The sequence below is a fragment of the Anabrus simplex genome, chromosome 7, assembly GCF_040414725.1.
Source record: "Anabrus simplex isolate iqAnaSimp1 chromosome 7, ASM4041472v1, whole genome shotgun sequence".
Taxonomy (NCBI): Eukaryota; Metazoa; Arthropoda; class Insecta; order Orthoptera; family Tettigoniidae; genus Anabrus; species Anabrus simplex.
In genome coordinates, this window is record NC_090271.1 from 181,969,391 (window position 1) to 181,992,496 (window position 23,106).

The 23,106-nt window shown below is 38.7% G+C and overlaps 1 protein-coding gene across 6 annotated transcripts in view; it reads left to right on the plus strand.

Moving 5' to 3' along the window:
* The window catches only part of LOC136877446 (specificity protein transcription factor 3), a 126,963-nt gene that overhangs the window by 62,664 nt on the left and 41,193 nt on the right, over nucleotides 1–23,106 (plus strand). For 5 of the 6 annotated variants that reach the window (XR_010860765.2, XM_068228648.1, XM_067151490.2 and 2 more), the window contains one exon: nucleotides 16,672–16,791. The exons of the other annotated variant lie outside the window; for it this stretch is intronic. Coding sequence is in view for 4 of the 5 variants with exons in the window: in XM_068228648.1 (XP_068084749.1) it covers nucleotides 16,672–16,791 (120 nt within the window). In the remaining variant the exon portion in view is untranslated. The remainder of the gene's footprint in view (nucleotides 1–16,671; nucleotides 16,792–23,106) is intronic. 6 annotated transcript variants of the gene reach the window in all.

The following is a 23,106-nucleotide window of genomic DNA, read 5'->3' on the forward strand; positions in this document are numbered from 1 at the left end:
TTTTAGAGCTACTGCCAGCAATTATTCAGGCCGGCCCTTACATGGGAAACAGACGCCCTTGTAGCCACCCCTAACATGGGAAACAAACGCTGCTGATGAATAATGTACTCATACTATTCCCTGAGTACTGGGCTGCCTCTTCCACAGTCTCCACCGTTCCGAAGTCCATCTTCTCTGCCATAGATTCCATTGAGGTCTTCACTCGTCAGTGTGCTCTGGGTCTGGCTCCATGGCTAAATGGTTAGCTTGCTGACCTTTGTTCACAGGGGTCCTGGGTTCGATTCTTGGCAGGGTGAAGATCATTGGTTAATTTTTCTGGCATGGGGGCGGGGTGTATGTGTTGTCTTCATTATCATTTCATCACCCATCACGACGTGCAGGTCGCCTATGGAAGTCAAATAAAAAAGACCTGCATCTGGCGAGCCGAACAAGTCCTTGGACACTCCCGGCACTAAAAGCCATACACTATTTCATTTCAGTGTGCTCTGGGACTCACACAGGGAGGGGCGCCATTCCCTGGGCAGGGTTGCCTCCGAAGAGGGTCCCTGTCTGCTACCTATGTTTACTATTGAAGTTTATACGTGTTAGCCTGTGTTCATGATTTAAAAGTTGTATTATAAACGTATAAATAGGAGGTTTATTATATTCTTACCCTAATTTTGTTGCCAGATTGTTGTAACCTAGTGAATTATTATAATTATTTAGTGATTTGTTGGGATTGTATACTAGTGACCATTTTTCATTAAAAAAAGAGCTCCGGTACCAGTTAAAACATCGCGAAGTAGTTTTGGGTGTGTGTGAGTTGCAGTATTATTTTTGCTGCTGCGTGTGCATTGTATATTTATAAATTTTATAGAAGCATAGTTTTTCCCCTACTTGTTTAACATCACACTAGCACATCACATCAAAAGTTTTCAGCGATGGAGGGTTGAGAAAAGGTGGCCGTAAATGAGGTAGATCCCCATCATTTGCCTGGTGTGAAAATGGGAAACCACGGAAAATCATCTTCAAGGCTGCCGACGGTGCGGTTAGAAACCTCCTTTCTCCCAAATGCAAGTTCCTAACAGCGCAAGCCTAACCGCGTGCTCGGCTCGCTTAGTAAGCATAATTTATTTCTTTATATTATATTTCTTCTTTACCTTCATGTGTGTGTGTGTGTGTGTGTGTGTGTGTAGCCTATAGTTATTGTGAATATAAATGAGTTAGTCTTAGCTTTCATTAATACATATTCATTTTTGTTTGTACACACTCAGAGGAGCATTAGCATGAGGATGGAGGAAAATGTTTACTTTACTGTCTGTTTCCAGCTAGTGTGAATACCCAGCTACTTTGTCTATGAAATGCCACTGCAACACACTTACTTCTTTTGTAAGCATGGGCCCGGGCAAACAAGTTTAAGTTGTTGAGGGGGGGTGGGGAACAGTCATCTTAACTTACGCACACAAAGGCTTGGCCAGTTGTTCATGCCCTGTTAGTTCTGTGAAAAGATAGGCATTCAGATTTTAAAGCCCATCCTGTCATCCCTTGAAGTTCTGTTTAGCATGGCGCTGGTAACAGTTATAAATTGAAGACTTGTATATGAGAAGGTGTTAACATTTTTGTTTTTGTTTTGAGTTTTCTTTATGCAAGAATATGTCAACTCAGTCTCTTTCTTATAGTGTTATAAAAATTCTCCAGATCTTAGCAGAGGCAGAGATATTTGCCTTGCAGAAGGTGTTATATCTGAAAAAGTGCTATTTTGTTACATGGAAGAAGGTGTCAACAGTTTTGATTTTGGAAGAAGGTGTTGACTCTGGAAATAACACTTTCTTGACGTGGTTAACTGGAAGAAGGTGCTAACAGTTCATTTTTTGGAAGAAGGTGTTGACTCTGAAAATAACACATTCTTGACATGGTTAGCTGTTCTTGTTGATGTCTACTTCACACATACATAGTTGCTTTCATTGTTTTTCATTTTCCCATTATTGTGGATTTGTAGTAACAGAATGGAACGAGGAAGGAAGCTTGTTAAATTAGCTCTAGATATTCTTAATGATTCATGCGAAAATGATATTGAGGGTGCCAGTGCCAGCGCCAGCAACATTTCCGTAGAGAATACAATACTGTATTAGTGAAATGGAACCACTATTAATGAAATTGAAAATATATCTATCTCAGGTAAGAACATATAATATACACTCTTTGTTTGAAGTTTGCCTCTCAAGATCATATTTAACCAAGGATTTCATTAGTAAGATGATACTAATTTATAATATATGCATGTTTCAGAAAGGAATAATCCTAATAAGGAAACCACTGTAACAGATGGTATGATGAACAGTTTGGTAGAGGACTGCAGCAATAATGATAATACAGTTACCGGGCTCGATACCTGCAGTCGCTTAAGTGCGGTCAGTATCCAGTATTCGGGAGATAGTGGGTTCGAACCCCACTGTCGGCAGCCCTGAAGATGATTTTCCGTGGTTTCCCATTTTCACATCAGGCAAATGGTGGGGCTGTACCTTAATTAAGACCACGGCCGCTTCCTTCCCACTCCTAGCACTTTCCTGTCCCATCGTTGCCATAAGACCTATTTGTGTCGGTGCGACGTAAAGCAACTTGCTTGATAATGCAGTTTGTTACGATGATGATGAAATCTTTGAAGAACATTAGCTCCATCTACAAATCTAAGAATATTATAGCTTGGAGTGATTCAGCCATTGGTCAAAATAAGAATTTTCAGGTTGTATGTCTATGGCAATATATTATACAGAAAGGGAAAATAGAAACTATTCAGCACAAATTTCCAGAGGTGGGACATACATTCATGGATTCTAATCAGGATTTAGCAATAATAGAAAAGGAACTAAGGAAGAGGGAAAACATTTATGGTGTTGATGAATACTCAACATTAATGACATATCGTAGGCATGGAAAAATAAGCCTTTTATGGTAACATGAATGAAAGATAAGTTCCTTAATGAACATTTGCTGTCAAATGTGTTAGGTCTCATTGACAGAAAGAAAAGTACAACAGGACAAAAAGTGTCTTTGAGAGATGTCTAATGGATGAAAGTGGAAGAATTTGGAACTGTAAGATATAGCTACTCATTCAATGAAGAGTCTGAATGGACCACAGTGGATCTAAAAAAATTCAGAAATTCCAGTTCACAAATCACGCCAGATAAAATAGTTCTGAAAAACTTTGACAGTGCACATAAAATTGCTGTTCCTAAGTATGATGATGTACACAAAGCAGCTGCCATTTATTCCAGAATATTACAGGGGCATTTACAATAAGAGATAAAGCTGTTAAATACAGTAGAATGCCTCACTTATCCTTTTTAAAGAACCACAGAGAGAGTAGTTTAAGCTGTGTGTTAAGTGTTAGTGTTTTGCTGTTAGTATTTTAAACTAGTACATTGTTCATGTGAAATTATTACACATAACCCTTTCTTCTTTTTTTACAAGCATAATATGTGCCATCCTGTCCACTCCACAAGAAGGTGTTCACTCAATTTTTTTTGGAAAAATTGCTTGAAAAAATAATTCATTAAAAGAGTAGAGCATTGTAGCTCACATTATAAAAAACAAAGTATATTTTGTTGCTCATCTGTGAAAAAAAATCAATAAAACCCACATTTACATAAAAGTTCCAAAACTTTAACTTTACCTTATCTTACTTACTTATCTCAAAAGTAATAAAACATGAATTAACACCTTCTTGTATCAAGTCTTCAATTGTAATAAAGAATCCCTCCATTGGAAAAAAAAAAAAAAAAAAAAAAAAGAATTTTGTTGATGACTTTTTATTCAGAGACATACTTTGTACCACATTCAATCTGAATCCACAATGAATCAGACCTTGTTTAACCAGGCTTCCACTGTATAAGTAAAATTCACTTGGTTAGATAATCCCAAATGGTATATGTTTGGATTGTTTCATGAATGAAATTTAATACCAGGGTAATTCAAGTGGAACATAGACTCCATAGACTGCAAACATCTGGCAGTTTAGTGGGGAGGCAGCATGCATTGGCCTGTGGGGAAACAGCACAGAACATGGTCAGTCTGCACTAGGCATATGCTGAGTTGAGAAGCTTATTCTCACTACAGTGGAGTGAAATGAATACTTCCAAGCAGGTACATTATTCTGTGATCTAATACCTGTGTGCAGAAGGTATTATGTCAATAAAAAATGTTTGTTGAAACCAAGGGGTGCACAAGGATGCATTTTTGAAATGTAGTACTGTGTTTAACCCTTCTGAGCGGGAGCATTTAAAAATCTAGCCTTCACTGGATGTGGGAGGAGCTTTCTCTGAGCATTTAAAGTCTAGCATATCTGTGCACCTAACTGTTTTTATGAGACCATATCTCTGTTAATTTCCAACCAATTTTCATTATATTGGAAATAGCATTTCAGTCCACAATATATAGCGTGTTAAGTCTCATTGTCGATGAAGTGGGGTAATTTGCATATGGATTCAAATTTGTCTAAATAATCAAATAAGGAGCATGATAATGGTACAGTTTTCTGAGAGTAAGACCTAAAATGTAGTTTCTGTACTATTCCCATCAACATGGAGAGGGCTAAGGTAACATACATCTCGTTTTAATTGACTGGAATCATCCTAGATCGATACAGAAATGACATTCCTCGGGACTTTATGTACCGCTAAGTGTAGTGATTTGTTTCCATTACACTCAGCTAGACGAGTGAGAAAAAAAAAAAGTTTTTAAGACTTTACTGGTTGTATGACATTTAGAGCTAAACCTTGGGGTGAAAAGACCTTAGACTACAAAATGTTCATTTCTTACGTAATTATCCGTGTCATCCCAGTAAAAATTACATGCAACACCACCACATCTAACGTGAATAGTGTCAGAAACAACAGTCTCTTCAGCCTTATTACAGTCTAATGCGGCAATATCAACATCACTGTCATCAGAATCATAATTATAACTACTATCCTCATAATTACTAAAACATTCATTTAATATGCCTTGTATAGCATCACTAGAAAAATTATCCTTGTTTACGGACGCCATTGCGGGAGAAGTACACATGCGAATAGTCGATGAATTTTACACATCGATAACGAGGTGAAAAATTGTTCAAATGAATCGATAGATATATGTAACGGAAGTATGAAACGTTATCTGGAAGGCTGTGAAGAGACTTCAGACATAGTTCGAAGGAAACTCACAAGATGGAACGACAATGTTGATGCGGCGCAATGCATGTCAGACACGTCACTCCACAGCAGCAGATGGCTACTGCACGACATGTGGTACATGACACTCCATGCTGTCGGGTTAAGTAGTCTCATTTCTGAAGGTGAATGAGTAGTCATGGCAGATCTTTGAACAACCTCAGTAGGTCCTCGTAATTATGCAGGAAAATATTGAAGCTTTGGACTTGTTCGTTGAGGAAAGTTGTCATATACCATACATGAGCTGCCAGTGACCATCACATTTGGTGCTAGGTCTATTCGCTGCACTCTTCACAGAGTTGGGTATCTTACTTATTTATCCGGTGCTGCAGTCCCTGAAGGACCTGGGCCTTGTCGATCACTTGTCTCCTCCAGTTGTCTTTCCAAGTGGCCAGCCTTCTCCAGTTCCGTATTCCTAGTCTTCTCAAGCCTGCCTCTACATCGTCCAGTTATCGTAATCTTGGTCGTCCCACTGAAGGACTTCCCTCGGGCTTGGTAACTAATCATAGGATCATAGATTATAAACTTCATGGTTTTGATCCATATTGAATTGTGATCACAATAATAATTATTAAATTAATGTCGTAAGGGTCCACCTTTTCAGTACTATAATATGCAATATTTTGAATTACATTACTAAACTAGGGACTAGTTTTGGCCTTGGCTGGCCGTCTTCTGCCCAATGTAATACATCTAATAACTAAACAAATGTACAAACACACAGTTGACATAAAAACAAATGTACTAAAACACAATTGACATTAAAACCGGGAAGATCTATGTGTAAAATTTGAAAAATAAATAAATTAGGCTCTAAATTCTTAGCATCTGGAGTATGCTCATCATCTAAACTCATTCTTGCATTACCGGGCGAGTTGGCCGTGAGGTTAGAGGCGCGCGGCTGTGGGCTTGCATTCGGGAGATAATTGGTTCGAACCCCACTGTCGGCAGCCCTGAAGATGGTTTTCCGTGGTTTCCCATTTTCACACCAGGCAAATGTTGGGGCTGTACCTTAATTAAGGCCAAGGCCGCTTCCTTCCACTCCTTGGCCTTTCCTATCCCATCGTCACTCTAAGACCTATCTGTGTTGGTGTGATGTAAAGCCACTAGCATTCTTGCATTAATATGCATAGAATTGTTAGTTCCATCACTGCTAATCATTACAATTTCAATTGCAAAACGGGAACTGGTAAATGTTGATTCTGTAGTCAGATCATCAATCACCAAATCTACTTGAGTGGTGTTAGCAGTATGCAAGCTATGGACGCCACTGTAAATAACCACCAGCTGACGCAGACCTGCTAGATGGAGTTTCCACATCAACCAACGTAAATAAAATGAAATGTTCCTGTAGTGCTTGTTAAAATCTGCTGAAATGCCCTTGGGCGTTGTCAGGACGGCACATGAAGATATGGTTAAAACTGACACATTTTAAATTTGTGGCTGGTATAAATTTGCAACTCATTGCGGTGTTCATGAAGTTAACCTGAATAAATGATGGATAAAATTAGATAAAGTTAATGAATTAGAAGGAGAGAGCGTGTTTGTCAAATATGAGACTTGCCTTTCGTTGCAGCATGTGGTGCGTGAATTATTTTTGTGTGCCTTATATTAACGGTTGTGAGATTCAAAGGAAAAGGAAAGGGGCGGGGCAAGGGGAGAGGTTGGGGAAAGGAGACAGGGTGGAGGGGAAGGGGGAGAATTAAGGCGGGGCCGAAGGGTGTGGGAAAAGAGATGGCTGCTGAGGAAAGGTGCTGTGAATATTTAAAAAAAAACTGAATTATGACTTGTTGGTTTAACGTTTCTAAAAATGGGAATTAGAAGGTCAAATAGGATATTTGGCTTTTCTGAAATGTCATTAAGGTTATGTTTCTGGTTTAATTATTGATCTGTATGTATGAAGCAGCTTTCAGTATTGTTAAGAAGGGGTCTTTTGTTGATGATTTTGAGAATTTCCATATCTTGCTTTATATCTGTGAATTTGTGATTATAGTCGTGCATATGCTGTCCTACAGCTGAAAATTTATTGTACTTCAGGGCATTGACATGTTCCGAGTACCTTATATTAAAATTTCCTGGTCTGTCCGACGTAAGAAGAGTTACACTGTTGCAAATAATCCTGTTTACTCCTGATTTTAAAAACTCTTGAACTTGTTTATGGATGTGGCATTATGTAAGACTTGTGCATTCCTACTTTTACATTGTGCTTTTTAAAGATGTTGGTGACCATGTAAATTTGTTCGTTGAACGTAAAGATAGAAAGGGAGTAGTAGTTTTGTTTATCTTTTTTCAAAGTGGTAGAGGGGAGATATTTATATTTATTGATTATTTTTTCAATAAAGAAACTGTTGTATCCATTAGATTTAGGTACCCTATATTACAAATAGTGTTCAACTCGTTTTTGAGGTCCCTTTTAGACATTGGAACAGTGAAGGCTCGGTAAACCATGCTGTTGTACGCTGCTCATCTGTGAATTTGGGGGTGTGAAGAATCTTGACGGATTGTAGTGACTGTTTGGGTGGGTTTTCTGAAAATCTTATATCTTAAGTAGCTTGGGTGCCTGATAATTAGAGCCCGGATTTCCATGCACTATCATACGGCAAAACATGCACAATAAACTGGAAAATATGCACCATCTACAGAAACTACCCTAATTTCTCCAAATTGTTTTGATTTAAGCCCATCCGTTTATCTGTCAGCACATTCTTAAGCACAGAAAATGATCTTTTTACATCACAGGAAGTGATAGATGCATACTCCAATGAAGACATTTGGACAAAATGAGGTCAAATTGTACATCTTTTGCATTTTTACCATAACACGTCTTCTATAAGCTTGACAAATTCAAAATCAGGATTTGAACTAATTAATTTATTCAACTTATCTCTAGCTGCGGCAGCTACTTCTCCATGCGATGATTGCAGACACATTTGAATGTCCTCAATAACTGCGTTAACAAAGATGTGTGATGAGTGAGAGTACCGGGTAGGACATTCCAAGATAACAACGGTAGAGGGTTCAATGAAAAACCAGAGTTTGTAAGCTGCTATCCCAGTAACGCGGCGCCACAGCAGAAGTGCGATACAAGTTTTCTTTTGTTCGTCTAACAGACGAAAAATGAGCCGTCAATGATTAATTCACAATTTACGGTTCAATTTATAGCAATGCACAACTGTAAAACTGGGACACCTTATTCCTAAGCATTAGATATCGATGTGGGGAGTTCCGAAATACGTCATTATTTACTCAAGCAACAGATAAGAAAGTGTTTGTTTAATTGGATTATAGGACTTGTACCGCATGTAGGCTACTAATTTTGATTGTCACATAGGATGCCAGGAATACATTCTCTCCGTCTCTCAGTAATAGACATACTATAGCCTATAATGTGGAAAAATTGTCCAAATTCTGCACACTAACATTCAGAAATGGCACTATCATGCATGTTAACAATTTATATGCATCAAATTCAGAATAAAAGTCATATTATGCAATATTAAACTTCCAAATATTCGTTATTAAATCCAAAATCTTCCAAATATGCATTATGCATGAATTTTCTCCTAAAATGGCCAAAACATGCAAACATGCATGGGAAAAGGACGGTTATTTGGAATTGTTAAATCGTAAAACGAATATTTGCAAAGTTTAAGAAGTGTAGCCAGCTTATTGAAAAACATGCATTTGCATGGAAATCCGGGCTCTACTGATAATAGTTAAGTCTAAAAAATTAATTTTCCGTTCTATTTTGGATTAAAGTGTGAATTTTATATGCGGGTCAATGTTATTTAGATTAATGAGGGTGGTAGCAGCATCTGTGATGCTCTCATCCATAATTACTATGGTGTCATCTACTTATCTTGACCAGAAAAGAATGTTGTCAAAGTTATTATTATTATTATCAATTTTAATGTGTTCCAAAAAATCCAAGTAAAACTGAGCTAAGATAACTGAGGCCGGCGATCCCATCGCCAATCCTTCTTGTTGATGAATAACATTATCGAAAGTGAAATTGTTGTTTATAACTAATTTAAGCATAGACATGAAATCTTGTATTTCTAATATACTTAGGCCGCTGTATTTGTTTAAATTGTTTTGAATGGTGGGGTATACCACGGAAATTTGTATGCTAGGATACATATTTACAATATCGAATGAGTGGAGAGAATGATTGGATTGAATGTTGAAATTTTTTAATTTATCGATCAATTCTTTAGTATTTTTGACGGATTTGTTGGACAAAGAATGATTGTTCCTTCTTAAAAATCTTTGAATGAATTGTGATGCTTTATATAACGGACTCGGTCTATTGTTAATGATCGGGCGAATGGGGATGCCGGTTTTGTGTATCTTGGAGAGGGCTTTGGTGGTGGGTAATCCTGGGTTCTTATTAATTAATTTAGTTTTTTCATCCTCTGTCAATAGATGTGAAGTATTTTTGAGAGTCTGCTTAAGTTGATGTTGGATTCTCAGGGTAGGATCCTTCTTTAATGTAGAGAATGAGCTATCTTTAAAAAATTGATTTGTTTTGAAAAATTTGAGGCAATGCAATGTTATTGCAGTTTAGAAAGCAAGTTCAAAGATGATGCAAAACATTTGACAAGAGATCACGTGTGGATTTGATGTGTGCTGGGTCACTAAAGGTGCACACAAATTTTTTTTGACTGTCTTTCATTTGTTGTTAGAGGCACCTGTTTGTGGTGAATATTGTTGCCGAATTTCATCAAGTTTTAAAAGTTATTTTGGTATGTATTTTGCTATTTTTATTTTATTTTGTCCAAAATTTTGCAAAAAATTTTTTTTCACTCTTCAGTAATAAAAGCTAAACCAAAAGAGTTGATAGCATGTTTGCAGTAAAACATCATATTTTATTTTCACATATGTACAAGAAACATGCTTTTGCTGGCGAGATGTAGTGTTTACAATGTCTTCTGGTATGGGCTAGAATAAATCTGTTACTTTCATTGACCTGTTTCAGTCTCATCCTTGGCTTTGACAATATGAAAGTGACCAAGGTGTGAGCGATGCTAGTAATGCCATTCCTTATGCAGTCAGTCCCTATTATGAACGGTGTGAAAATATTGCTCATAGGGTCAGTTGGTGCATGCATTTCAATGGGCTTGACAAACTGATACATAATAGCAACTTCTGACTTTGTAAGGAAAGCAACAGGAAACTACCTCATTCCTTTCTCTAGTATGCCTCTTCAGTGACACCTAGGCTATCTATGACAGCTGTTGGTGGAGCTGTGGAGGATCAAACCAGCCTTCAGGCTGAATACCCAACATGCAACATACATACAAGAAACATGCGGTTTATGCTTCTGCTGAAAACACATATTACACATATCAAATCAAGTATGTTTGGGAGGCAGGAATAATACCTGCAACTTTAACAAGTAGTGCATAGCTGCCGTACGTGTAGCCTTTTCCAAGTTTGTTATTTTATAGTTAAGTCATTTTGTACTGGAAACTGTTGTTTTGACTTCACGTTGCAGGTAAACATATTCAGTTTATCCTCGTTTTTTTCTTATGCTTAAAATTGTTTATTTTGCGATATTGTATTCTTTACGTACATTTCCCATATAAACTTTTCAAAAGTTAAAGTTTCTCTCTAACACTTATTGAAACACACTTTCTCTTGTTCGACGCCATTGGCATGCACAAGCTCTATGTCAACTGGCCAAGACACACTGATGTGGTATGTATGGATGCTTCTTGTGTTCAGTGTGGTGATTGAACAAGAGGGATAGTAGCACTGCATTGCAAGATCTGTGACAGCCCCTTGCATTATCTAATTCTGTAATGTTTAAGCCTGCCAGAATGTGATTGAAATGTTAAAAAATAAAATGTTGTTTTCAAAAGAATTTCTATGAGTTATCGAGTGTTGACTATATATATATTTCTTGTTAGACATAACTAGGTTAGTACTTAGTCATATTTAAATATTACTGCCAAGGTTTGACATTATTTATTTATTTATTTATTTATTTATTTATTTATTTATTTATTTATTTATTTATTCGGTATGTTAGCAACAAAGCTTCACTAGAATAGTTTCTGAAATGCTGTTTCTGATTCACAATCCTGTACAAAACCGGGTTATTGGTTGTCAAAGATGGACTATACATTTTCTTTCTTTTAATTTTTTACCAATCAAGTGGCCATGCAGTGTGGGTCATGTACCTATCAGCTTGCATTCGTGGGGTAGTGAATTTGAACCCCACTGTCAGCAGCTCTAAGGATGTTTTTTGTGATTTTCCGTTTTCACACCAGGCAAATGCTGGGGTACCATAACTAAGGCCACGGTCGCTTTCTTCTCATTCCTATTCCATCGTCGCCATAAGATCTATCTGTGTTGGTGTTACGTAAAGCAAAATTGTAAAAAAAAAAAAAAAAAAAAAAAAAAAAAAAATTGTGTTGGTTTAGTTTATGTGTTGATCAAGTTGGTACATTTTGTCTGAAACAGCAGAATTTATCCACATAAAACGAATGTCTAGCAGCCATATGTTATGATAAACTACTGAGTAAATTATAGGTTGCTGTCTTTTCTTGTGCTGTATGTCTGTAAACGAGAGCAAGATCTCTATCATACCTTTCCCATACGCTTGTAGAAAATCCATCAGCTTTGATGAATGAATTATCAGATAGAAAAACAACAGTAGATGTTGAAAATGCTCTCCCTCAGCTGTAGACAAGCATTTAGCATGTGATGATATTCCTGTTCACTCTCTGCAATTCAGCCTGATGATTCTTCAAAATTTCAGTGTAAATTGCATTTTTCAGTTCTGTGATGTGGGTTTTACTTCTGTACACACTATCTTTCAAACTACTCCATGCATAGAAGTTGCAAGACTAAATAGGGACAGTGAACTGATCATAAACCGAGATTAGTTATTTCGTCTCCATGTACTGCAAAGGTTGAATTACAAGTGATATATGCTGAAAATATCCAAATGACCTTTCCTGTCCAGTCAGTTATAAGGTCCTAAAACCAACCGTTATTGAGATTTTGGCATGACACTACCCCGCTCTAGGAATTGAATAAAGAAATGACCGGCCGTAACCATGGCAATGTGAGCCCGAGGATTCTACAGCAGAATACAGGCATGGTGTTTAAAGTAGGCATGTGCATAAATGTAGGCTGGGTCAAGGAGAGATTCTGATACACATATGACTGTCTGGAAAAAAGCAATGTGGGAGTAAGTCATCCCTAGGGTGGTGGTGGGGAGGGGGTGGCATATAAAAATAATCGAAAATAGTTTCCAATCCAAAGGTTTTAGGGTTGTTGAGATGCAACGGTGACACTCTGCATGTTGTTTAAGTCCAAGTTCAGCCCCATCAGCATAAGGGGTGAGAAGGGGTGAAAAAAGTTCAGAATGGTCAAGATTATGTGTGTGTGTGTGTGTGTGTGTGTGTGTGTGTGTGTGTGTGTGTGTGTGTGTGTGTGTGTGTGTGTGTGTGTGTGTGTGTGCGCGCGCGCGCGCGCGTAGAAAATTACCAATAATAAAATATAATCCATAGATTTCTGGGTCACTGGAATGAATAGCAACACTCCAGTTGTTGTTTAAGTCATGTTCAGTCGCATCGGCAGGGGATGAAAATGGGTGAAAAAGAAAATATCCAAAATAACTGAGATTACAGATGAATGTGTGTATGTTCCAGCATAACACTCAACCAAACATAGTACACATATGATTTACTATCTGAAAGAATGAGTATGAGTAGGAGTAGGACTCCCGTGACACCGGATGCTGTTTAAGTCATAGTTCAGGCACAGTTGGAATGGAGGTTGAGAGGGGTGAAAAAGACTGTAAAAATGGCCGAGATTATGGATGTATGTGCTATATTCCAGCATAGCTGTCAACTAAACTTGGTGAACACATAACTTACTGTACTAACTGGAAAAAAATTATGTGTGATAAGACACCCCTAGCAGCCGTAGTGGAGGAGATGACATTAAAAATAAATTTAAAAAAAGACTAATATTACTGTCGAATCCATAGTTTTCGGGGTCGCTTAGATGAATACTGACTCTCTGGATGGCTGTAAGTTAAAGGTCATCCCCCATCGGCAAAGGGGATCTGCATGTTCACCTTATCTGTAAGGCAGGAATGAACTAAACTAGAACCAAAGAGTACAAAACTGTGGCTTTTTTCTTGGTGAGTATTGTAGTTGGTGCAGTGGTAATGAAATAGTAACTAATTAATCTATTTTCCAAGTCCAAAAAACAAAACAAAAACAGGCGAGTTGGCCGTGCGGTTAGGGGCGCACTGCTGTGAGCTTGCATCTGGGAGATAGTGGGTTCGAACCCCACTGTTGGCAGCCCTGAAGATGGTTTTCCATGGTTTCCCATTTTCACACCAAGCAAATGCTAGGGCTGTACCTTAATTAAGGCCATGGCCGCTTCCTTCCCACTTCTAGCCTTTTCTATCCCATCGTCGCCATAAGACCTATCTGTGTCGGTGCGACGTAAAGCAACTCGCAAAAAAAAGTCCAAAAAAATACAGACATTTTGTCATGTTTCAAAGTGCCAGTCTGACAACCCTACCCCTTGCACTTTATCACATTGTATGAATAATGTTGTTCTATTTGTATTGTACTGTCATTGCTTTTGGTTAGACACAATTTTTTTTTTTTTTGAGAAGGATTTTGAGTGGCTATTTCTAGTCTGATGCAGCCCTTGTAAGGCAGATCCTCCAATGAGGGTGGCAGCATCTGCCATCTATAGGATACTTTATATTATTGTAGTGGAGGATAGTGTTGTATGTGGTGTGTTACTTGCAAGGATGTTGGGGACAATACAAACACCCAGTCTCCGGGCCAATGGAATGAACCATTTAAGGTTAAAGTCTCCGACCCAGGGCCCTCTGAACCGAAGAACATTACGCTGACCATTCAGCCAAGGACGAGAATCTTGGTATAAACGTGCTAGTCATGATCTCGCAGATACAGTACAGAGTAGGATTAGTTCGATTACGGTGTTGTTAAAGAGTCCTATTTTTTGAGCCACACCTGGACCATGGCCTGTGAAACATGTTTGGCAGATATAGGTTCCAGATTGAATCTGATACTGGTTATTTGCGTTAAACTCCTTTCATCCTTTCTGTGTGACATCCCTTGGTGACTATCAAAGGGTAGAGAAAGGTCCACCTATTCAATACCATTAGCTTAATATAGTGTCCTATATAATTGGTGTATAATTGACCAAGATTTAAGCATATTGAATGTGGATGAGAAGGGTACAATGCTCAACGTTTTGGAGAACTGTTACATTCATTTAGAACAGTACTCTAACCTTAACTATAATATTAACAAAATCAATGAAAAACCTAATATTCTGTTTGATATAATCATTCCTATGTACGCAAAGTATAAACGTAGAAAAGACGTTTCGTCCACCAATCAGTTCATCCCTACCTACCGACCCCCGCACCCGCCCCTCCTCACACATCCCTCCTCTAACCCCTGCCATCATAAGCTATACTTCTGCTCCCTTTTATAATAGTCAGTCTGTTGTTGGCGTCCGTGCCAAGTGCATACAATTTACAAGGAACATAGGGGTGAGTCTCATATAGGTATATGGTAATCTCTATCTTCTAGCTTCCCTTCTTTTCTCAATAATTCACTTCAAATATTTTCTTTTTCAGACATTCGCTTCAAACTGAATTAAATAATAGATCACTACATCGGATGAAAAGGAATACTTATTCAAGTTGTGAATGTCCCCTTCAAGCTACATATAAACCAGTACTCATGTTACTATTCAACAAGACATAATTTATAAATCAAATGGCTAAACTATACAGATAAGGAATACCAACCCCCAGCTCGACTCAAGAACACTGGATTACTATAAGAACATTGACATAATTCAACGCCAACCACAACAGTTTTAATGTGTCATTCTAGTTTCAATTTTAAATGTGTAGTCCGACTTCATCCAAGTTTTAGACTTAGATTTTAAATTAAGCCATAACCAAATTGTTTTCTTTATTATTGGTTGTATGTAAACATATATTTCGAATTAGATCATTGCTGAAGATGACCCAATATATGTAGGGTCGAAACTAGTACCAATTGTATAGGACACTATATTAAGATAGTGATAATGAATTGGTAGACCTTTCTCTATCCTTTGATAGTGATCAATTGTCAATACGGAGCACAATGAAATTCATAACTTATGATCCCTTGGTGAGTTCATGTCCTCCTTCATCCTCAACAGTATGAGGTCATAAAGCCCTTGGAAGTCTTTCTCTGACCCTTCATTGTTGTTCTCATTCTTTGAGCAGTAGCCTTATCCTTTAGGCCCATTACACAGTGAGGCAGATTTTTGCCCTCTGCAAGCATAGCGCATAAGATGGATGACTTGACTGAGCTTACTTAGCAAAGCAGATATCAGTCCATTACCAATGCTTCAAAATGGTATTAGTATTAATTGTTGACTACCTAATTCAGAATATGAGATGTAGAGGAAACATATTTGGGTACATCCTATAGTTGCTCAACAATCATTGAATGGTGTTTTAACGACTCTCTACAGTGACTTACTTGAAGATGAAAGAAAGTTTCTCAATTACTTGCACATATCTTAACTGGAAGGATGCTATAGGCATGGTCTCATCTCTGTTTCAGTAATTAACATGTATGTGTCGGATGTCCATCATGTTACAATGGCAATGATTCCACTCAGCTGCCAACTCCAATATTGGAGCCATCCTAGCTGTGCATGCTTCAGTTTGCTCCAATGAAATCATCCTCAGCAGTATTAGGTTATAAAGCCCTTGGCAGTATTTAATTCTGTGGCCTGTTCTCATTCTTTGACCAATAGCCTTATTCTTAGGCAGATCTTTGCCTGATCATCTGTAGCGGATGAGTGAAAGCTCAGAGAGACAAGGGCCACATGGAGAGCTCTGATCCACCACAGTCCCTATGTTTAGCTGTGTAAGCTGTCATAAGTCTAGGGAACTATTTCTGTGTGTATCACGGAGAATGGAGATCTGCTTAACTGTGTAAAGGGCCTTAAAGAATCAAGAGCTTTCTGCTTTTACTTCAGTATTGCTATAAAAGATTGGTGCTTTCAAGGCCCATATTAATAGATGTACATTCTGGGTTTTTGGGATGTGAAACAGGCAGACTGTAGGAAATCTTTACATTTCACAAAGACTTTGCTCTGTGTCCTCAGAAGAGAAAGAGAAACGCAACTGACTTTGAATACCGAACAGTTTGCCTTTTTCACATGGAAAAAACCTAAAATATATCTTCTTGTCCACTGTTATAAGAGGTTGATAATCTCACCACCACCTACTACTTTGTAATGATGTGATATATGATTTTAGTATCTCATTTTTGTAATATAGTCAAACTTTTCCCATTCACAGTAATGTAAAATGAAGTATAAGCTATCAACAAAACGAAAGTGAAATTTATTGTGTTGATAATTGGCTGTCTTGGCCAAACCTTGCTCTTGTTTTCAGAGGCACAGACGAACACATACAGGAGAGAAACGGTTCCAGTGTCCAGAATGTAATAAGAAGTTTATGCGGAGCGACCATTTATCAAAGCATGTGAAGACACATACCAAACAAAGAATAACGGTAGGATTCTGTTGTCCTCTATCATGTGGAATTTTTGTTTATATTTTTAGTTTCAGTATTGTATACTTTAAAACCATACTAATTTATATTAGTATTAATTTTGGTGCTTGTGTTTTGTTACGGTTTCTTTGTCCTTTTGGTGAACTTGGTTATAATGGGTCTTGGGATGCTGACTGAGTGTGAAATAATTGCTTGCAAAAAATTACCTAAATGTTTCTTTTTTGAGGAAGTTCAAATGAATCACATTATGTTTATCTATGGTAGTTTATTTTTGTGGAAGTCATATATGTGAGATTTTACTTTGTGCAGGCAAAAACATTCTCTTTGTTCAGTGCCGACTCTGAGCTGAAACTTGTTCCTAGGTGTATTAGCTAATATCCTGGCATTATTAGTGAATATTCACTCTTAGAAATAAAGAATTTAATGAATGTTCCTTTCCTTGACCTTCTTAAATATATGTATTTTGTAAATCTGTGTGAAAACTAATCAGAGATGAACAAAGTTAGTTAAAACAAGCATAAATAAAACTATTTTACAGAGAATGATGGTAGGATTCTGCTGTCCTTATCACATGGCATTTACAAAATATTGTTGTGTGTCACTGACATGGGATGCTGGTATTGAACTACATCAAGACCTTGAGGGCATTGGCTCCAGTCTCAGAATAATTACTGTTGCAAATGCTTATCAGTAGTATTGAGAGTCAGTAGTATTACATAGCAAATACTTCATCTGTGCAGTATATTTCATTGTAAAAAATAACAACTCAGTAGATAAATAAAAGGAGAATTTTAATTTCCTGTTTACTTTGTGGAACGGTGGTACAGTGTTTGTCTCTGGAGCCCAGGATTGCATGTTCAAACACAACAGAGGTGATCAAATTTTTGAAGGATAGAAGAAGTCCATTCGGCACTCCGTGTCATGTAAAGTTGGAATATAAAAGATCTCTGGTGTAATATTCAGTGTTTACCAAACAAAAGGAATTAAAACTTAGTACTAAGTCACCTAATTGAATTCTGATTCCTCAAAATTGGCATGCAGGCAACCTAAATGTCATCTATCAAAATACCTGCACATGGCAGCTGAGACATCATCATCATCATCATCATCATTAACCTATTAAAGAAAGTGGGACTTTAACATTAGAAAGACGGTATGACTCCTACCACCTGGAAGTATGGAGGGGTAAAAAATGACCCTCACTTGAGAAATGCTTTTAAGTTCGGTTATGAGTTAAAACAAGGGTGGGGATAGGTTTTCTACAATGAAAATAAATTTCAGTGCTCTTCGTAATCATTATGTTCTAAACTGTATAGTCATGTTATAAATCAAAACATGCGAGTACTCAGTGAACTAAATGTCACAGTCAGATTTGTCAATGCAGATTCAAACAATTAATATCACTGTCTGTTTTCTCTTTACATTAGTTTATAGCCAGCCTAATCAACCTCACTGATACACAGTGGTATGAATAGCACGTGGTTAAGTTCGATATGTGTGTGAATGAAGTCTAGAATCTTACTGAATTTGTGTAATGGACACCTACACGTAGCTGGTTTGACAGTATACTTTCTGGACATTTGGTCCACAACATCAACTCCATACTTCTGTTGTAACATGTTACCATGTCTGGCTACTTCTTTTTGTCAGTCCCCACCTGGACATCTGGATGAAGAGAACTGAGAACCAGTACATGCTTATTGACCTTACCTTAATAAATAGTCAAGAGTTTTGTTCTTCTTCTTTAGCGCCTGATTACCTTTACTGAGCAACATTCAGCCTCCTCATATCAGATGGCAAAGCGCCCTTGTTAGACTGTGAACCAGCATAGCAAAGAACAGTTATCTCCCAATACAGCAGAATACAGATGAAAATGCCGTAATGAGACTCACATCAAGGAAACCTGCCTGGAAGACGGCAAAGGAATTAGTTAATTCACATTTCAAGCCTGATGAAATATGGAAACACAAATGGTCTCAGTCACACCCTCATGGCATTGTCAAAATCAGGGATCCAACTACAAAGTTGCCTGGGTTCAACCTTCCGCGCTTCACCTGGACCACACTCAACTGGATATGCTGCGGAGTCGGAAGAAGTGCTTCTGCTCTGCATCAGTGATGCTGGAAAGACTCTCCAGCTTGTGACTGTGGTACTGTAGTGCAAACCAACATGCACATCTGAAGGACTGCCCTCTGCGAGCTTTTGCTGGTTCCATCGAGTGACCCCTGAGGCACTCTTTTGGCTGGAAGAGCTGGACATTCGTCTATGAGACTGAAAGACCCCCACATTAACCTTTTTAATGTGGAGTTTGTATATATATATATATAATTCGCTGGGGCCATCAAGGACCACTTTAAGTCTTGTTGCATTTGACACTGAACTTGGCCTTCTTTAGAGCCCAAATTTCCCTCATTCTTTGAGAGTGGGCCTGCTTACGCTCTTCTGTCCAAGGGGCACCGTGTCTTCTCTTGGGTTGCTCGTCTCGGTTTAGCCCGTTCGTCAATATTTTCTTGCGGAAGAGATCTCTGTTAAGGGCGTCTTCAGCTGAGATATGTAGCATTTGCAGGTCTTCTTTGGTATTTCTAAACCAGGGAATTGTGGTTTTGGGGTTTGAATCAAAAAAGTGAAAGATTTCTTTAGTTAACTTTCTTCCGTCCATTCTTTTCAGATGACCGTAAAATCGTGCCCGTCCTTTTTTGATTGTGTTGGTAATTTTCTCTATTTTGCTGCAGACTTCCTTGTTGGATCTCTTTTGATAGATTCCATTTCTGTACTTTGATCCCCAAGATTCCTCTCACAATTTTACGTTCTCTTTTCTCCAGTTCTTCAAGGAGTCCTTTGTTGGCATTTAGAGACAGGGTTTCGGCTGCATATAGAACTACTGGCTTCAGAACTGTTTCATAGTGACGTATCTTGGTGTTTTGGGAAAGGCATTTTTTGTTGTAGATTGTGCGGGATGTTTGGTAGGCTATTTCCAGTTTGCGTACTCGCTCCTGAAGTGCTTCTTTGTCCAGTCCATTTTTCATGATCTCACCCAGGTATTTGAATTTGTCTACTCGGGTGATGTCCCCGTATTTTGTATGGAGTTTTGGTGGAGCCTCTTTGATGTTAGTCATTACTTCTGTTTTCTCAAACGATATCTGCAAACCAGTTTGTTCGGCAATTTCCTTTAAAATTTCAACTTGAGCTCTAGCAGTTTCTATGTTGTTTGAGAGAACAGCAATATCATCGGCAAATGCTAAGCAGTCTGTTGCTATCCCCTTGGATTTGGTTCCTATTCTCAATGGACTGTAGCTGGTTTCCTGTAATCTCACCCGCCAGGTTCTGATGATCTTTTCAAGAACACAGTTGAAGAGTATCGGGGATAGCCCATCACCTTGTCGGACTCCTGTTTTGATGTCAAAGGAATGCGAGAGACATCCGTGGAACTTCACCTTGGATTTTGTATCGGTCAGGGTGGTTCTAATTAATTGCCAGCAGTTTCAAATCAACTCCAAATTCATTTAAGATGTTTAGCAGGACTTCCCGGTCAATGGAGTCGTACGCTTTCTTAAAGTCCACAAAGGCAGACACATACTGCTTGGACCTTAGTGTACAATATTTGATGATCGTTTTGAGATTTTGGATCTGTTCAGCTGTTGAGCGAACTTTTCTGAACCCTCCTTGGTATTCACCTATTTGATGTTTGACTTGTGCTTCCAAACGCTCCAGGATGGCAAGTGATAGAATTTTGTAAGTCACGGGTAGCAAAGATATTCCTCTGTAGTTGTTGATGTTCCTCATGCTGCCTTTTTTGTGTAATGGATGGATCAAAACCATTTTCCAATCTTCGGGTAGGGTCTCCTTGTTCCAAATTTCTTCTATTTGCTTTTGCAAGATATCAAGTGATTCCTCTGGGGCATATTTCCATAGTTCTGCTACTACTGAGTCTTCCCCCGGTGCTTTGTTATTTTTGAGACGGGCAATGTGGCGCTTGATTTCATCTCTGTCGGGTGGTCTGGAATCTGGGTATCTGAGTAAGGGTTCCTTGGTCTCAATGGCGCTTTGCGGTTTAGAGCAATTAAGTAAATTCTTGAAGTAATCTGCCAGAATGCTGCAATTTTCTTCATTTGACGTCGCCAGTGTGCCGTCCTTTCACTCAAAGCATAGAGATGGTGGTTTATAGCCAGTGAGTTTGCGTCTGAAGGCTCTGTAGTACTCTCTGCTTTCATTCTTCCTAAAGTTTTGTTCTATCTTTTCAATGAAAGATTTTTCGTATTTACGTTTCTCAGTTCTGAACACCCTAGCTGCTTGGGCACGTTGGGTTTTTTAGGTTTCCCAATCATTTTGTGATTTCGTAGAGTAGTACTGTTTCCACGCATTGAGTCTTTCTTGGAGGACAGATTCGCAGATACCATTCCACCAGGCATGCTTTTTGCTTCTCTTGATTTCTGCAATGTCTTTGGCGGCCTCAACAAGGAGACTTTTGGCGTTGTTAAAGTCCCAGTCATTTGGTCTAGCCTTCTCCTGGAACTCCTCGACCCTTTGCCGAAGTTTATCATTGTCGAAGCGTGTGATCTGTTTGGTTGTCTTCCTTATGTTTGCGGGAATTGGTTTGAATTTGCTAAGAGACATATAATGATCTGAGGCCTTATTGATGCCTTTCTTTATCTTGACATTCATAATCTCAGGGCTGTTTCTCCTGGAGATTGCAACACGATCAATTTGGAACTCTCCAAGAGCTTGGACGGGAGAACGCCAAGTCATTTGCTTTCTGGGTAGATGGCGAAAGTGGGTCGGCATGACCTGCAGGTTGTGATTTTCGCAAATGGACACCAGTCTTTTGCCGTTGGGATTGTTTCTTTTGTGAGCAGGGTAATTTCCTATAACTTTCTTGTACTTCTGTTTACGACCTAGTTGGGCATTGAAGTCACCCAAAAGAAGCTTGACATGGTGTTTGGGGATTTTGTTTAATTTTTCATCCAGTAGGTCCCAGAAATTATCAACTTCGTCTGGATCAGACTTGTTCTTATCGTTTGTAGGAGCATGTGCGTTAACTAGGGCGTAGGTTTTGTTCACGCATTTAATTGTGAGTATAGACAATCTGTCATTCACAGGTTCGAAATTTGCAACCAATTTAAGGATCTTGGATCTAACAGCAAACACGGTTCCAAGCATCACAGCTCCATTGAGGATTCCTATTTGCGCTTTGCTCTTGAAAAATCGGTACCCTTCGGATTCAAAAATCTCTTCATCTTGGTACCTTGTTTCCTGTAGGGCCATTATGGATATCTGATTTTCGTGAAGAGCTTTGGTGAGGTTTTTCAGCTTGCCAGTTTGTGTAAGTGAATTTATGTTGAAAGTTGCTAGAAAGGTTTTAGATTTTGGCCTGAGTTTTTGAGTCTTCGGGGTACACCGAGACGCTCCGACTCGTCTCTTGCATGATGTCGAGTCTCCCCCAGAATCCGAACGAGACTTGTGCACCGTGGCGTTCACGACGAGGGATTTATCCAAAGATTTACCCCCTGGGGTATGTTTCTTGAAATGTTGTGCCATCATGCTTTTTGACTTGACTTTGCTTTAGACGGGTACCCATCCTTTTACAACTAGGGTTGTTAGCCCTAGAGGTTGCCTCAAGATGTTTTCTGGCTTCTGGTCATTTACCAGTCTTCGCCGTAACCCTGGCAAGGGACCAGTTTTTTTTTTTTTTTTTTTTTTTTTACGGTGGTATTTTATTTCCCTACTACCCTCTGACTCTGCTGGCGGCAGAGCCAGCGAGCTTCCCCAATTCCAATGGGATGCACCCGATGGAGGTAACCGGTAAATCCCCACATGGGTGTATATGTATATATATATTTTTTATGTGTATAGAGTCAATTTTTTTTGCCTGTTAAGAACTTGTACATAGTCGATTGTCAACTGTAGCATTATGCACTAAATAATAAGCACCTGGTTGTCATACAGCAGGATACAAGTACTTTGACGAACCTTCTTTCTTACCTGATTCATTGTATCAAGAAGACTGGTTTGCTGAGATTTTTTTTTTTTTTGCCAGTGGCTTTACGTTGCACCGACACAGATAGGTCTCATGGCGACGATGGGATAGGAAAGGCCAAGGAGTTGGAAGGAAGCGGCCGTGGCCTTAATTAAGGTACAGCCCCAGCATTTGTCTGGTGTGAAAATGGGAAACCACGGAAAACCATCTTCAGGGCTGCCAACAGAATTCGAACCCACTATGTTCCGGATGCAAGCTCACAGCTGCGTGCTCCTAACCGCACAGCCATCTCGCCCGGTTTGCTGAGATTTTAGCTTTTCAGCTAGCTGCAGTGATGTCAA